The sequence below is a fragment of the Emys orbicularis genome, chromosome 5 (assembly GCF_028017835.1).
Source record: "Emys orbicularis isolate rEmyOrb1 chromosome 5, rEmyOrb1.hap1, whole genome shotgun sequence".
In the NCBI taxonomy this organism is placed as follows: Eukaryota; Metazoa; Chordata; order Testudines; family Emydidae; genus Emys; species Emys orbicularis.
This window is the reverse complement of record NC_088687.1, coordinates 16,066,915-16,084,421: the sequence shown is the minus strand read 5'-3', so window position 1 is coordinate 16,084,421 and position 17,507 is coordinate 16,066,915. Positions and strand designations below refer to the sequence as shown.

At 39.3% G+C, this 17,507-nt stretch overlaps 1 protein-coding gene across 3 annotated transcripts in view; it reads right to left on the bottom strand.

Moving 5' to 3' along the window:
• Positions 1-17,507, bottom strand: part of BMP2K (BMP2 inducible kinase) — a 119,317-nt gene that overhangs the window by 54,878 nt on the left and 46,932 nt on the right. For all 3 annotated transcript variants that reach the window (XM_065404958.1, XM_065404960.1, XM_065404957.1), the window contains exons 2-6: positions 15,972-16,090; positions 9,508-9,613; positions 4,347-4,489; positions 3,789-3,910; positions 901-982 (exon numbers count right to left, since the gene is read on the bottom strand). In XM_065404958.1, coding sequence (XP_065261030.1) covers positions 901-982; positions 3,789-3,910; positions 4,347-4,489; positions 9,508-9,613; positions 15,972-16,090 — 572 coding nt within the window. The remainder of the gene's footprint in view (positions 1-900; positions 983-3,788; positions 3,911-4,346; positions 4,490-9,507; positions 9,614-15,971; positions 16,091-17,507) is intronic.

The window sequence follows — 17,507 nt, the reverse complement described above, 5'->3', positions numbered from 1 at the left end:
GAGTCCTGTGGCACCTTACAGACTAACAGACGTATTGGAGCTCATGGGTGAATACCCACTTCGTCAGATGCATGTCAGGACATGCATCTGACGAAGTGGGTATTCACCCACGAAAGCTTATGCTCCAATACATCTGTTAGTCTATAAGGTGCCACAGGACTCTGTCGCTTTTTCCTCATCCACCTTGTTTCTTTAGCAATTAAAAGATGTTTAACAAACAGTACCAGCCATTCATCACAAATATTTATTTTTGTATTACATACCTTATTTTCTCATTGTTACTTTTCTCCTTGCGCTCAAATTATGTCCAGCTGGTTATTACTGAACTTTGCATTCTGATTATATATAATATAATAATCAATAAATATAGCACTCTTCATCTTTAATGTACTCTGCAAATATTCACTAAACATCAATCATTAGTGATAACGAAATCTTATTTTTCAAACTGAACCAAACATCACTGACATGGCTGAATGCATTGGAGCTGGTCACCTATTCAGTCTGCCTTATTTAAATCATACTATAAACATGTTTCTATTGAAGCCATTGTTAACAACTGAACAGAAGTGAGAGCAAGGGAAAATACTAATGTAATCTACATTTTGCACTAGTAGGCTAAAGAAAAAAAATACTTATCTAAATAATACTTCCCTTTTTACAGTATATCACGTATGCCAATAATTCTCTGTAGGAAAAGACAAAACCATTCTCTACAGCTATTTCTCTTTATCACCATTTCCCACACACTACTTCTGTTGCAAGAAGCCACACCTTATTCGCTCACTGCAAAGCCTTTACTTTGTATTTTCTGAGATGTTAACTTCCCTTTTATCATTTTTTACTTTTAATAAAGCAGAACAACTCTACAAGAATTAGACCACCTTTTACATCACTTACCCAGATATCTGCCTTGGTAGTAACTGGCTTTCCGCCATAAAGATTGATCATTTCAGGAGCTCTGTATGACAGTGTTGTATACCTAGCAGAAAATAAGTCAAGTGGAACTGAGATGAAATGGAAGATTTGCAATATACCTTTATTACCCACCATTCATAAGCTAATACACACTAACCATTTTTAATATGGATAATTGTCCACTACAGATTACTTACAGACTATGTAAAATAAAATAATAGAATCATAGACTTTAAGGCCAGAAGGGACCATTATGATCATCTAGTCTGACCTCCTGCACAACTCAGGCCACAGAATCTCACCCACCCACTCCTGTGTCAAACCCCTAACCTATGTCTGAGCTACTGAAGTCCTCAAATCGTGGTTTAAAAAATTCAAGGTGCAGAGAATCCTCCAGCAAGTGACCCGTGCCCCACGCTGCAGAGGAAGGCGAAAAACCCCAAGGGCCTCTGCCAATCTACCCTGGAGGAAAATTCCTTTCCAACCCCAAATATGGCGATCAGCTAAAACCTGAGCATATGGGCAAGACTCACCAGCCAGACACCCAGGAAAGAATTCTCTGTAGTAACTCAGATCCCACCCCATCTAACATCCCATCACAGGCCATTGGGCATATTTACCGCTAATAGTCAACGATCAATTAATTGCCAAAATTAGGCTATCCCATCATACCATCCCCTCCATAAACTTATCAAGCTTAGTCTTGAAGCCAGATATGTCTTTTGCCCCCACTGCTCCCCTTGAAAGGCTGTTCCAGAACTTCACTCCTCTGATGGTTAGAAACCTTCGTCTAATTTCAAGTCTAAACTTCCTGATGGCCAGTTTATATCCATTTGTTCTAGTAAGTCATTGCAACATTCCTCAACAACAAGCAATGCTGTGTGGATTGATCATTGACCATTTATGGGGACATGGCAGTAGACATGCTGCTCATAGGTCAGCTAAAGTTTTTGTTTTATGGAAAGAATCTTTTGCTGTTTTTCTATACTCTTAGAAGAATTACACCAAGTTACAACTATTGCAAATCAAATAGACAAACTTTTTTGTGTTCATAAACTTGGTGTAAGGTATCAACTGGAACACCTGATTTTAATAAAATCAGGGAAATGATCAACATTTAGTTCTCGTTATAGATTATCTTTGGAAACAGCTAAGAAAAACTATCCCCAAATTACACCTTAGATTGTGGCATTTTAACTTCTCTAGTTTTTTGGTATTTTGTTCACACTACTCTAAAGGTATTACACATTAACAGATCAGTCCCCTGTTGAAGTCTTAGCAACATGAAGCTAATGCTAGAAATATGGAGCATGGAAAGAGAAAGATGGAGATAGAAAAGCCAAGAGTGATTTTTCAGAGCAGTACATCTACGACTATTTTTTGGTAACTTTTCTTGATAAATACTGCACTCAAAGCCAAACTCAGATGCTGAAGTTACATCTTTGAACTGACTCTTGCTAGTTAAAAACAAAGCATATTCCAGGATATTGAGTCTCATATTTGCAAATAACTGCGTGTTTATAAAACGTAACATATCATTCCCAAATGTATGTATCCTAAATAGTAGTTTCAAAAAGGTGTACATTTATTTTCCATGTAAGTCCTGAATAATACATAGTTACACTCTAGCACCAACTATCTTTAGCAGGCAAGAAAATAAACAAATTTTAAACGTTAACACATATACAATTTCTCTGATTAAACAAAGTGGAAATGGCATGGGTGTTACTGGATCCATCATTAGGATAGATCTAGATCAGGGGTGGCCAACCTGTGGCTCCGGAGCCACATGCGGCTCTTAAGTTAATATGCGGCTCCTTGTATGGTCACCGACTCCAGGGCTGGAGCTACAGGCGGCAACTTTCCAATGTGCCACGGAGTGCTCACTGCTCAACCCCTGCCTCTGCCACAGGCCCTGCACCCACTCCACCCCACCCCCTCAGCCTGCAGTACCCTCACTCCTCTCCCACACAGCCTCCTGCAAGCCAAGAAACAGCTGATTGGGAGGTGTGGGGAGGGAGGGGGAGGCGCTGATTGGTGGGGCGGCCGGTGGGTGGGAGGTGCTGGGAGAGGGGGCGGGGGAGCTGATGAGGGGCTGCTGACATATTACTGTGACTCTTTGGCAATGTACATTGGTAAATTCTGGCTCCTTCTCAGGCTCAGGTTGGCCACCCCTGATCTAGACATTAGTAAGTTAGTATGAAGCCTTTTTCCAGTGTCAGCAATCATGCAGGCTGATTGAGCCTGTTCTTATCAGTTGTCTTTCAATAGCACCCAGATGTCTCAACACAGGATCAGGGCTTCACTGTGCTAAGAAATTGGCACTTCAAATAACTCTGAATCTAAGCTCTCACAATTCTGCAATTAACAACGTGTTGGTACAATAGTTCACCTGTATGCTGTAAATTGCAGGTCAGGGGCCTAAACAGGAATAGTGAGGCTTAGAACACAGCAGGTTATTAGGGGGAAAGAGCTGAGACAGTAAAAGTAACACAAGGTTGCATATATTCCAAGTGAAATGTATTACCTGGAGGCAGCAAACTTTCTGTAATTACACTCGACTGTTAGTACATTCACTTTAAATTTTGCAGGAATTGTTTGTAGGGTAACTGAAATAGCATCAACATTACCAGGTATTCCTACTATCTTGCTATGCCTATTTTAGGTATTGGCATAGCCCCAATCATCACTAAGGAAGTGAAAAAAACATTACTGTTAACAGGAGTTGTGCACTTAAATCAACCACCTTGAACACTAATTTGTTCCTAGCTAGGCCCTTATGTTTCCATTAATGTATATAACATGTAATACGTTCTGTGCTGCTAAGAAAATTAATTAGTGCTTACGAATAGCCATTTAAGTGAACTTACTTTTTAATTTCTTCTTCAACTACATTAACACCATCTTTCTGAGGATTAAGGAATTTGTTAGTGGCACTGCCAAAGTCACAAAGGACATAGTTTCCATTGTCATTCAACAAAATATTCTCTACCTTAAAAGAAAAAATGAAAAAATCAGGTAAACTGACAAACTGAAAAATGAAAAAACAGAGTAGTGTCCAATTTTATAGAAAGCAGCTAAAGTCTTCCCTCTAATTTTCAGTTAGAGATGACAAGCCTGCCATGTACTAATATTCTGAAAATTCAAAAGAAATTTAGCATTAATAGTAAAACTATAACTTCATCATTACCTCATTAGGTCATCAGTAGTGCCAAAATCTATTCTACAAGAATGCGATGCCTAACCTACCTAACATTTTTCATTTAAGCTTCTGGGTACAGTTCTGCAGACAGACTCTGTTCCCCTCCCCCCATATAAGTGGGCAGCTTTTGCACACTATGCGATGTCTTCCACATTACAAGTCATCTTTTGACAGCTGCTCAGTAGCAGCAAACATTCAGCTCATTACCTTTTACAGGAACTCTTACCTTCAGGTCCCGGTGAACTATCGGGGTTTTGCAGTGATGCAACCTGGCAACAGCTTCACAGGTGTCACAAAATATCCTCAGTACTTCTGGCTCAGTAAAGCCTGTCTGAAGTCTCTGATTCATCTGATTCACGACTTGCCCCGCTACAGTAGAAACATAACTTTGTAAAAGTAACAACTCTTTTTGACGATCTTTCAAAATGTTGTGTGGCCTTTAATCAAACAAAGTTTGTGTTTCTATTTAAAATGTTGCCTACATGCACTATAGCCAATCAAAATTTTTCAACCTCTTGTAAAAAAATTAAACAAGTTTTTAATCAACCACTCTTGCTGTTTTCCAAACAGGGCTAATACAACCCCCACCCCTGTATATCTACAGAACAAACAGAGTTAGTTACCCTTAATTTTATTAATTCCTAATAAGAATCCACTGCTCCAAACAGAAGGTAATTCAGTGTTCAATCCCACTCAATGGTGGCAAAAGAAATTTTTGGAATTGAAATCTGAAACCTCCCCACACGAACACACTTGCTGACCTTCCCCAAATCCTTCCAAAGCTGAGAAGACACAAAAAAATACAAAAGCTATTATAATTTGGAAGTACAGAAAATAAGCCACCATTGTGCAGATGTCACTATTGCAATATTTGACATCTGACATCGCTTCTTCACCTGCCTAAACAAAAACTAGTTGATAAATATAGGGAAAGTATGTCCTAAGAACTAGAGTCATAGTAGGGAGGCAAAATTACAAGTAAGAAATCTGGTTTTCCTCCTCCTCTATTGGATTCACTGTCCTAGACAGAAGTCCTAATTCATAAGAAGTAACAAACATTCATTATCACTCAACCACCATACAGGGAAAGTAATAGGAGTACCAGCGCAAAGAGTATCACAATGACAGAAACGGTTGTAGGACAAGTTATAGCTCAGCTTAAAGCTATGCGGCTGCATGCAGGAATCAATAGGTGAAAGTTCTCTGGTCTGTTTTTTTTAAATACAGAAGGTCAGACTAGATGATCATAACACTTCCTTCTGTCCTTAAAATCTATGACTCAGTGACAAAAGCGACCACTGCGTAACTATGTCAGAAATTAGAATTAAACAGAATAGGAAGATACAATGGAGACTATTCAATAGTCTTTGAACTCAAGATTTCCACATGCAGAAGGAATAATTTTCTCTAACACAAAATTTTATTTTTTAAAATGTACATCTTTATTCTGAAAAGCATGGACAGCCGACAGATCTGTTGCCCAAGAACTGCTATCTGAAGAAAGCAATTCACTTTTTCTATTTCAGAAAGAATATATTGACCAAATCACAGTGTTGCAGGATTTTTTCCAGAGAGGACTTATGTTTCTCCCTCCACTATGTTACATATCTCTGGCAGAATGAGCACCAAACTCTCAGAGGAAGTTCTTGGATTACTAGTAATCCCTGGTGATCACGGAGTCATTTCTAGCACTATATTCCGCTTAAGTGGAAAAAATAAAGGGAAAACTGGTTTCCCAGACAACTCCCTTGTAAAAGGATCTCAGAGAGCCAAAGAGAAAACATCTATTATCCTCAGTGAAGGCAGACATACTGGAAGGAAGGTGTAGTCAGTTCAGCAAGTGTGCCAGCAGAGAGGTTTCAGAAACAAAAGACTGTCTCTATTAGCTCGATTCGGACAGCAATACCTATTAATTATGACTTCAAAGCAGCGGATCAAATGAGAAACTGTTCCGCGGCACACTAGTGTGCCGCGAGATGTTGCCTGGTGTGCCGTGGGAAAAAAATATTAAACCATGCTTGAATGTCGGAACTGGTTACTAAAATTTTTGAATCCCACCACTGATGTTAAGGACTATAAATAGCTCCGGTGTCACTGTTACACTAACAGGAGGAGGACAGGAGGAGACATCGAATTACTTTATATATAGTCAATATAGGCACAGAGTTAAATTTTTTAACATTTTCTAATGGTGGTGTGCCTCGTGATTTTTTTCATGAAACAAGTGTGCCTTTGCCCAAAAAAAAGGTTGAAAAACACTGTTCTAGACTAATACATAACCTTACTTCAACAGGCACCTTTGCATATACACACAGAGACTAATGTATTATCGTAATACATATATCTCATGCAATGTATTGTATTTTCCTAATAAATCAAGTTATATTTTATATATATGAATGATACAAATGTAGGGTGAAAACCCAAATAATACTTTTAGTAAAAGCCGGATTTTTTTTTTTTGGGTAAAAATCAGCTTAAACGAAGGGGCTTAGTTATACTACACATAGAATACTTTCTTTTAGGAGATTATGAGCCTTACTTTCAGGTGCTAGGAAAGTGTAGCTCCTACTAGTTTCAAAACCACACTTCTTAGAACACAAGAATGGCCCTACTGGGTCAGACCAAAGGTCCATCTAGCCCAATAACCTGTCTTCTGACAGTGGACAGTGCCAGGTGCCCCAGAGGGAATGAACAGAACAGGTAATCATCAAAAGCAACAAAGAGTCCTGTGGCACCTTATAGACTAACAGAAGTATTGGAGCATAAGCTTTCGTGGGTGAATACATGCGTCTGACAAAGTGGGTATTCACCCACGAAAGCTTATGCTCCAATACTTCTGTTAGTCTATAAGGTGCCACAGGACTCTGTCACTTTTTACAGATCCAGACTAACACGGCTACCCCTCTGATAGGTAATCATCAAGTGATCCATCCCCTGTCGCTCATTTCCAGCTTCTGGCAAACAGAAGGGGGGGAAAAAATCAAGTAGTATCAGTTTACTTAGCTTACATTAATATCAGCAAGTGGACAAGCCATAAATTTTTAAGATTTTACATACTGAAATTCAGAAGTTTAAATCTCAGAAGAAAGTGTGCAAAATCAAAACACTACTCAAAATTTCAGCTGAATTGGTGAAAAGAGTCAAAAAAGAGTCAAGTTTTAGATGAACAGTTGCAAACTATACTTATACTATATAAACATATGTTTAAAAGACACTATTAAAATTATCTGCAGTGTTGTTGTAGCTGTGTTGGTCCAAGAATATTAGAGAAACAAGGTGGATGAGCTGTGTGGAGCTTGAAAGCTTATCTTTCACCAACAGAAGTTGGTCCAATAAAAGATATTACCTCATGCACTATTAAAACTGCAAAGTGAAGCATTCAGAAGTCCTACTTATGCACTGAATGAGGTAGAGGCAAGGGTCTGAGCAAGGGAAGTATGTGATCATGTAATTAAAGGCTGTGTCTCCCTTGATGCATTTTGATAAACAGAAGCTGCACAAATAGCAACCTGAATTCTACTGTTTTGGTAATCTGAGTGCTCAACTTCACAACCTTAAAATCCTTTTAACAGTTTTTTTCATGTAATTGCCTCAGTTTTCATTTTTTTAAAACCACCAAGCAAATCATGTGCAACTGTACCAAGCTCCTGTATGGATTTTCAACAGGGTTTGAACCCAGAAGCTTCACATCCATGTCACCATCTCAACGGAAATTAATGGAGTTACATCTCACTCATGAATCTATACCAACTTAAGTAAAATTCTGAGACAGTGTAGCTAAGTGGATGAGACCTGGTCTGCCTTACTGGATAAGTGACCTTGTACAAATCTCAGTAAGACCTTTTATAAGATGGGAGAGGTGATTAAACCGTACCTTAAGAAGGGGGAAGGTATCAGGTCTTGTTCATTAAGCAATATGAAAAGTAGTAGTATTAGTGGAAAAGCATGGTCTTCTGGCTCTCAGAGCAGTGCCCCCTCTACTAAACTAAAGATGCTTTTTGATAGGGAAAACAAGAGCAATATCTACAATTGCATCACCTATGTTATCCCTGGAGGTTTAGTTCTGTACAGCTGCTTCAGAACAATGTAGGAGCTTTCTTAGTCTTGTGACTTAGGCTATGTGATCAGCACAGTGATAAAACCATCCCCAAAGCCAAGTACATAATGGTGCAGAAAAGTCTAAGAACTATAGTTATCTATCTAAACTAAGTACAACAAGAGAAAAGACAGCTGGAAATCTGAGGGGTACAGCAGACATTCCCTTTACCCTCAGTCAATAGGAGAAGATGAAGTAAATTCAGGCTGTAAATGTTGAGCACTATGGAGGCAGCACTCACATGGCTCCCAATGAGCAAAGCTTTCTAGAAGGTTGCAGAAGCACACAACAGAGTGCCTCATAGCAACAGTGAGAATACACACAAGCTACAACAAGGCAGAATCTGATTTGTCTGTCAAAACAGAGATCCAAGGATATCACATCAGGCAGTTCACAGAAGGCCAACTGACAAGCACTTTACTCTCACTCACTGCTTCTACTGGCAGTGCAGACAAAGGCCAAATACCCTCAACGGGAAGGCACCTGAAGCATTTTAAGCACCTAATGTGCAAGCTTATGGAGAGCATTTTATTTTCACATGAAGCAGACACAGTTACTTTGAAATCCAAGCATTTCTCCAAATTTGCCATAACTGGATCCTAACACTTTTCAAAATTTGAGCTAAACTACCGGAATAAATTTCTATATAAAAAGAGGAAAAACCCAAACTATACTAGTAAATTTAAGAAACTAGATATTTGAAAAAGAGGGAATGATTCTGAAGCCACTTGTATTGCCTAAAACAAAAAGTATTGTTATAGATCAGGACACGAGACACCATTATTTGGACCTCCATGGCCTCCACCCTCCACCGAATAAACTGACTTAAAACAATTTAAGGAATCAGGATGATGAGACAGCATGTAGTCTTTACAGTGCATTATCTGGAGCAGCAGTTTCATGACTGAAAAGATATTCAGTTTTGCAAAGTCTTCATTCCCAAATCAATGTACAAATATATTTTGAGATTTGTTACAGAGAACAAGGAACTGGGACGCTTTACATATTTATGTAAACATTTAATTTTTCCCCTCTTTTCTGGTCAGACCTTGATATAAAGCAGTGTAGGATGAGTTTTTCAATATTCCCAGATTCATTCTTTCTAGCACTTAAGAACAAAATCAAGTGTGAGGGTGTTTTCAGTGGTCTTGACCTTAATTAGGAAGATAATAAATGTGGTCTTTGCCAAAATACACATCACACCTTAGGAGATAACCCTAGACCCTAACTTTAAGAATGCTTTACTTATGTTCATAAAAAATAAGAAATCCAACAGTAGTTTACTTACCTCGACAAAATTCCATTAAGATGAGCACCTCCCACACATTGTCACTAACAGAATTAACAGCACAATCCAAATAGCCTACAATATTCTTGTGCCCAGAGAGTTCTTTCTGAAACCAAAAAAAAAAAAAAAAAAAAATCACCACATTTGGAATAATTAACATTTAAATAAACTCTAGAAAGTATAAAGATAAGTCTGTCTAGAAGACTGAAGAATTCTTGGGAATGGAGTCTTTCATCTCTACACCATGCTTGAAACGTCCCAGGTAGCTGTTAAAAAAGCATTCTAATAGCTACTTAGGAGCTTATGTCAAGTGAGTAGGTGTCAACTACAATTCCCAGGGGACAGGTGCCCACATCAAAGAAAATATTAAAAGTCAACCCCATCTTAGACACAGCTAAGCACTAAGAATCAAACAGAGCATAAACATAATTCCTCCAAAAGACAGGACAGTGTGAACATGCTTGGGTTGCCACTATTTATGCTGCGCCCAAATGGGCAGTCAGGTTCAATTTACAGTACTGTCAATTTGACAACTTTATAAACACTAAGCTCATTTCAAAAGAAAAATGTTCTCTGTTCATTTCATCATTAAGAAACTCCAAAAGGTTAAGATTTAGCAGCTACACTGCAAACATTAATGGACTGTGTGTTACATTAAAAAGGACTAATGGAAAATAAGTCAAAATTCAGGCAACTTGATCCATGCCTACTACAAAGTTAACACATGGTCAGTCTCCAGAACTGTCACAGTCCTTGCTTCTAAGAGGACTAGTGGAAAGTTATGAGAGCTTTCCCTCACAAACAATGTGAGAGTTACAGCACATGAACCTTCAGTGGCTGCAGGAGCTGCTTTTTATAATTAGAGACAAAGAGCTCCACCTCTAATGTACCCCACTAGAGAAAGACCTGATCAGGGAACCATTTATTAGGGTCCAAAACCAGCTCATACTATGACAGCATTCTCTTTTCCAGTTACAGTAACTCCTCGCTTAACGTTGTAGTCATGTTCCTGAAAAATGCAACTTTAAGCAAAACGATGTTAAGCGAATCCAATTTCCCCATAAGAATTAATGTAAATGGGGGGGATTAGGTTCCAGGGAAATTTTGTTCACCAGACAAAAGACATATATATCTATGTGTGTGTGTGTGTGTGTGTGTGTACACACACACACACACACACACACAAAATAAGTTTTAAACAAACAATGTAATACTGTACACAGCAATGATGATTGTGAAGCTTGGTTGAGGAGGTAAAGTCAGAGGGTGGACTATTTCCCAGGGAATGCCTTACTGCTAAATGATGAACTAGCACTTGGCTGAGCCCTCAAGGGTTAACACATTGTTGTTAATCTGGCCTCACACTCTACAAGGCAGCACAAATGGAGGGAGGGGAGACAGCACGGGAGACAGCGAGACACGCCGTGTCTGTGTGTGACAGAGATGCGCACTGCCCCTTTAAGGACACTAACCCCACTCTAAGTATGTTGCCTTTTTAAGTAGATCAGCAAGTTGAGACAGCAGCTGCTGCCAGCAAGCTCCCTCCATCCTGAGCCCTGTCCTGTTACCCCCCCCCGCCCCTCCCCCCGCCCCTCCAGCTCTATGGAGATGGGGTAAGCAGGGGGCAGGAGCAGGGGGACACCCCTGACATTAGCCCCCCTCTCGCACCTCCCCCTCCCAGGAGCAGCTCCAAGGCAGAGGGCAGGAGCAGCACATGGCAGTGGGGGGAGGGACAGCTGAACCGCCCAGCAATTGATAGCCTGCTGGGCGGCTGCCACACAGGGAACTTAGGGGCGTGGGGAGCTGATAGCCGGGCTGCCGACCCACCCTGGTTCCAAGCCCCCACTAGCTAGCTCCAATGGGCTGCTCTTCCTGCAAGCAGTGGACAAAGCAGGCAGCTGCCAAACAACATTATAAGGGAGCACTGCCCAACTTTAAACTAGCATGTTCTCTAATTAATCAGCAACGTAACAACGAAACGATGTTAACCGGGACGACTTTAAGTGAGGAGTTACTGCAGTTAAGTAGCCAAAAACAGTGTATACTGGTCAATTCCCAGTCATACCTTCATAGATTCCAAGGCCAACTGGTTCTATTGCAGTAATCTAGGGTGACCTCCCATATAACTTCCCCCAAATAATTCCCAGAGCATGTGTTTTAGAAAAAGATCCCATCTTGATTTAAAAATGGTCAGTGACAAGGAATCCACTATGACCCTCAATAAGTTAATTATTCACTATTAAAAATGTACACTTTATTCTCAGTCTGAATTTGTCTCGCTTCAACTTCCAGCCATTGGATCATGCAATGATCATGCATATATCTCCGCTAGACTGAAGAGCCCATTATTAAGTATTTGTTCCCCATATAGGTACTTACAGACATAATCATATCACTCCTTAACCTTCTTAGTTAAGCTAAATAGATTGAGCTCCTTGAGTCTATCACTCTAAGGCAGATTTTCTCATCCTTTAATCATTCTCATGACTCTTTTCTGAACCCTCTCCAATTTTTCAATATTCTTCTTGAACTGTGGGCACCAGAATTGGACACAGCATTCCTGCAGCAGTCACACCAGTGGCAAATACAGAGGTAAAAATTACCTCTATTCCTACTCGAGATTACCCGGTTTATGCATCCAAGGATCACATTAGCCCTTTTGACCACAGCGTCGCAGTGGGAGCCCATATTCAGCTGATTATCCACCATGACCCTCAAATATTTTTCAGTCACTGCTTCCCAGGATAGAGATCCCCATTTTGTAAGCATGGCCTACATGCTGTGTTCCTAGATGTGTGCATTTAGTTATATGCAAACACATATTGTTTGCACACGCTCAATTTACCAAGCAATCCAGACCACTCTATCAGTGACCTGTCCTCTTTGTTATTTATCGCTCCCTCAATAGTGGGTCATCTGAAAACTTTATCAGTAACGATTTTATGTTTTCTTCCAGGTCACTGATAAATATATGCTAAATAGCGTAGGGCTAAGGACTAATCCCTGAAGGACCCCCTCTAGAATCACACACCTGCTTGATGATGATTAAACATTTACAGTTACATTTTGAAACCTATCAGTTACCCAACTTCAAATCTATTTAATGGGTGCTATGTTAATTTTTTATTTTTCTCACTGTATAATCAAAATGTCATGCAGTACCCAGACAAATGCCTTACAGAAGGCCAAGTATATCACATCAGCACTATTCCCTTTATCACTCAAACTTCTAATCTCATTAAAAAAAGATATCAAGTTACTTTGGCAGGATCTATATTCCATAAACCTATGTTGATTGGCATTAATTATATTACCCTCCTTTAATTTTTTATTAATCAAGTTCCATATCAGGTGCTCCATTATCTTGCCTGGGATCAATGTCAGACTGGCAGGTCTATAACTGACCCTTGTCATCCCGTTTACCAATTTTAAGTATTGGCATAACATTAGCTTTCTTTTGCTCTTCTGGAACTTCCCCAGTGTTCCAAGACTTATTGAAAATCAACATTACCAGTCCAGTTCCAGTAAGCTCCTCTGTTAGCTCTTAAAACTCTAGGATGCAAGTTATCTAGACCTGCTGATTTAAAAATCTTTAATAGCGCTTATTCAATATGCTCCCGCGATACCACTGGAATGGAAAGAGTGTTTTCATACGAGACTACATCATCTGTTTTTTCTCAAATGCAGAACATAAATAGGTATTGAACACTTTTTCCTTTTCTGCACCATTAATAATTCTACCATTGGCCTCTAATAATGGACCGACGCCATTGTCAGGATTCTTTTTGTCTCAAATATACTTTTTTAAAACTCATTATCCTTAACTCTGCTAGCAATAGATTTCTCCTGGTGTTCCTTTGCTTCCCTCATAAATTTTCTAAAAATTCTAGCTTTCAGTTTATATTGATTGCTATTTACGTCTCCTTTCTTCCATCTATGTTTTTTAATTATTATTTATAGCTGTCTTCACTTCCCCTCTAAACCAGGTCAGATTTCTAACCAATACTGCCTTCTTCCTTGATTGTGGCTTTTGGAGCATCTAGTAAAGCGTTCTTAAACAACTTCCAATTACCGTTCACAGGGATGGTTTTCTATATAAAAGAATTAAGACCCTTGCCTCCCCATAGATTTATGGAGAACATGGTGGCACTGTCAGAATCAAGAGAACTTTTTTGAAATACTGGTCTTTAACAATCACTTTGATCAGGATCACTTGTCATGCTCCAAGGATCTTTTAAAGAGTTGTACAGTCCATCTGAAAGATCTGTTGCTCACCAGGAAGAAAGATCAAAGCCATGAACCTGTGAATATGCAGCCATATACAATATGCTTCATGTATTAGATGCTGCTCAGAATGGACTTGATAAAATTATAGTAAGGGCAGTACACGTGGATGTTGTTCTGCAGAGATACTGCCCTGGTTGTTGTAGCCTAGTACAGGACTGTTATGGGTTCTAAAGGATTTTCTGGCCGATTTAAAAGAAAAAAAAAAAAGAAAAAAAATCAAGAACTTCTGCATCCTGCATGTTTGCTTCGCATCTATCTGTTATTTCTTTGGTTTAAATTCAACTATGAGCCAAATCTTTAAAATTTAAGAGACAATTAAGTATTTGTTCCCCAGATAAGTACTTATAGACTGTGATCAAATCTTTCTCCGGCACTGAAGCCCAGTCCACTATCTCTAAGTACATAAAACAAGGATCCCAACTACAATTTATGTTGCATATGCCATACAAGACCCAAGGACTTTTGTATTAAAAAGTGGGGCCATGAAAAGGAAATAAATAGCATGGATACTAAGCAGTGGTGCAAGTACGGTGGTACGGTACGCTGTACCAGTAAGGTATTTATAGCTGGTACGGCGTACTGGAAAGACACAGGAGGAGTCTGCCACCAGCCCTTCCACTCAGCTGCATCTGCCGAGTCCTCCTGCCTGGGGTCTGTACAGCAGAAGTCTGCGGCACAGTGGGAGGAGGACAGAGCTACTGCCCTCCCCTCCCTTCCCCCCCAGCTAACGTGGGATGGATGTGGATCATAGGGAGGAGATGGGGAGAGCGCAGGGGCCCCAGGCTCTGGGCGGGGTCACATGGGGAGGTCATGTGTCCCCCCCCCCCTTTGTGTTCCTCCCACGAGTGCAGCATACCAGCAAGAAATGATTTCTACTTGCATCACTGATACTAAGTGAGGGCACATAACCAAGCAGCCGCACCCTTCATATTATTTCTCATGTCTAGAGTGTGGGTTGGCGTAAAAAAGTGTACCGTCTTACTTAAGGCATCTGCTCACTGCATAGAGTTTCAAATATAAAGTTCTTACTCCTTTCTTCTCATGTAGAAACTTCAAAACTAACAGATTAAATCAGGTTGGGGTTTGGGTTTTTTTGCGTCTCAGAATGGTTTACCAGGTTCCAATCAGTTACACCTGTACAAACACATTACAGACTAGATTGCTACAAGCATTATTTAGCCAGCAGAACCTTGATTGTCACATACAGTACTTTCAGAGCTTACAGGTAGAGTTCACAGGTCTGGCAAAAAAAAAAAAAAAAAAAAAAATATTTTAACTTGTAAACGGAACACATTTGACACAGAAACAGATTAACTATGGAAACCTACATTGCCATTTTTACCATCACTTTTACAGAATTATACTTTAGAACAGTTTTAATGTTACTTGTTACATGTAACACTTTAATTGATATGGGGAATTATGATTTTGAGGTTTGGAAAGGAGGCACTCCATGAGAGGATCTTTCACATGATTCACAAGGTAAAAAATTTAGAAAGATGTTATATGCTGTCTTTTTTTTGGGGGGGGGGGTAGTGTGCATATTCTCTTTTATACATGGAAGAGAGTTTGTCTTATAAGACAAGTGTAGTAAATTTGCATGTTCTCAAACCTTTTAACTAGCAGTCAGAAGGTTGAAGAGCATGAACACATTAGCAATAGCTTTCAGGAAACAATAGTGTTCAATGAAGAAATTCTAACATAGGCTATTGGCATACAAATAGAAATACTAATACTGAGATTGCTAAAAAATTAGTTTTAATAATGCAAGGTTGGGCCCTAAGGCATTTGCATACTGGCCTTGGCTTGCTGCAGTAACACCAGCAAAGGTCCCTGCACTTCACCTTCACAGATCAGTCACTCTAGATACCCTGAATCAGAGATCACGACTTTTTCCACCTCTTCACTCAGTATTTATTATATATTTATCTTTTCAGTGCATCTCAGCCGCAGCCACAAAAGCAGCAACCATCTTTGAGAGAGAAGGGGTTCACAGGAGTTTCTATCCAATTCTACTCCCTGACCAGCTAAGAGTAACTAAAGCACAAGTCACATTCCATCTTCCAAAAGTAGAGGATATCTATATTCCTAATCTCACCCCTCTAGAAAAGTAAAACTGCAAAATTTCCATTCAAATCCATGCCTGCTATATACCATCAAATAGTTGCTTTACTTACCATAATTGTTATTTCTCTTTTGCAAATGTTGAGGTCAGGCACATTATTAACATACATTCGTTTCAATGCGCAGCGTACTCCACCATGGGTACGCACCAGGAACACAGTGGAAAAGCCACCTGAGGGAAAAAATTACAGAAAAAAAAGTCAGACCACTTGAGTTTCCATTATTCCAGCAGCTCTCAAACTTTTGTACTGGTGACCCCTTCCACACAGCAAGCCTCTGAGTGTGACTCCCCCTTATAAATTAAAAACACTTTTTTATATTTAACACTATTATAAATGCTGGAGGCGAAGCGTGGTTTGGGGTGGAGGCTGACAGCTCGCGACCCCCCATGTAATAGCCTCACGACCCCCTGAGGGGTCCCAACCCCCAGTTTGAAAACCCCTGCATTATTCCTTTAAAAATGTAACACTTTTTTAATCAAGTAGGAAGTCACTGACACTTTGGTCCTCTTGTAATTGTACTTAATTGTTGGGTAACAATTTAAGGCTCCTACAATATGTTATGCAGTGCTATTGGCTGAAAAATGTTTATTTCACATTAATATTAGTCTGTCAACTCCTGAAACTTCTAACTATTGCCATTTGCAGATGACAATAATGAAACTTTTCTGAGAGGTTTAATCCAGAACGAACAGTGCCATGTTTTATATTTTTAATTCTATACTTATTCACAATTTTTAAGCTTTATTTGGCAAATTCACCCCATCCTAATCAAGTACACAACCTAAACTCAAGTTTAGGAAATTCTTTTGGCACCCTAGAAAGCTACGGGGGTAGGCAAAGTATCCAGAGAACTGTAAAGATAAAGCCTGTAAAAAGGTCAAACTTGAAAAAAAAGACACTTGCTAATTGAATTTTTCACGCAATACAAGTGACAATTTAAACTTAATCTGCTTTTACTCTGTTGATCCTCTTGGCAACACATATGTACATATCTGAGAATGAAATTAAACTCTCCCTTCATCAGTCAAATCAGCCCCCATCTAAAAGCAACACCATCAATACGAAATGCACATTTCAGTTTCAAGTATTACACACACTTGAGTCATCCTGCCAATTTTTGTGTATTTTTGTTTCTAGTTTCTCCTCACCTTGCTATGATAAGAACCATACAAACAATAGGTAAAAACAACTGTACAGGGAAAACAGTGAAACTGCATATGCACAAAGTGCTTTCAATTGCACTAAACCAACAAAAACCCCTTTTCCCTCTCTAATCTTCATTACAGTAATCCTAGGGGCTATTTGTAACAATAGTAGATTTGAAAAATATTCAAAAGTGTGATTTTCAAGTCTGTAGTGTCTTCAAGTCCACATCTTTCCCTCGCTTCTAGGCAAACTGTCTCAACTCAACAAAATCATGTCAATCAGGGCTCTCTATAATTCACTGCAATCTGATCATGAGTCTAAATACTCATCTGGGAATTATGACTCAACAATGCAGAAAATGAAAGGTTATAAACAAGGATGTAAATACACAAATAAAAAAATGAAATGCTTAACTACTATGACAACCATTTCTCCTATTCA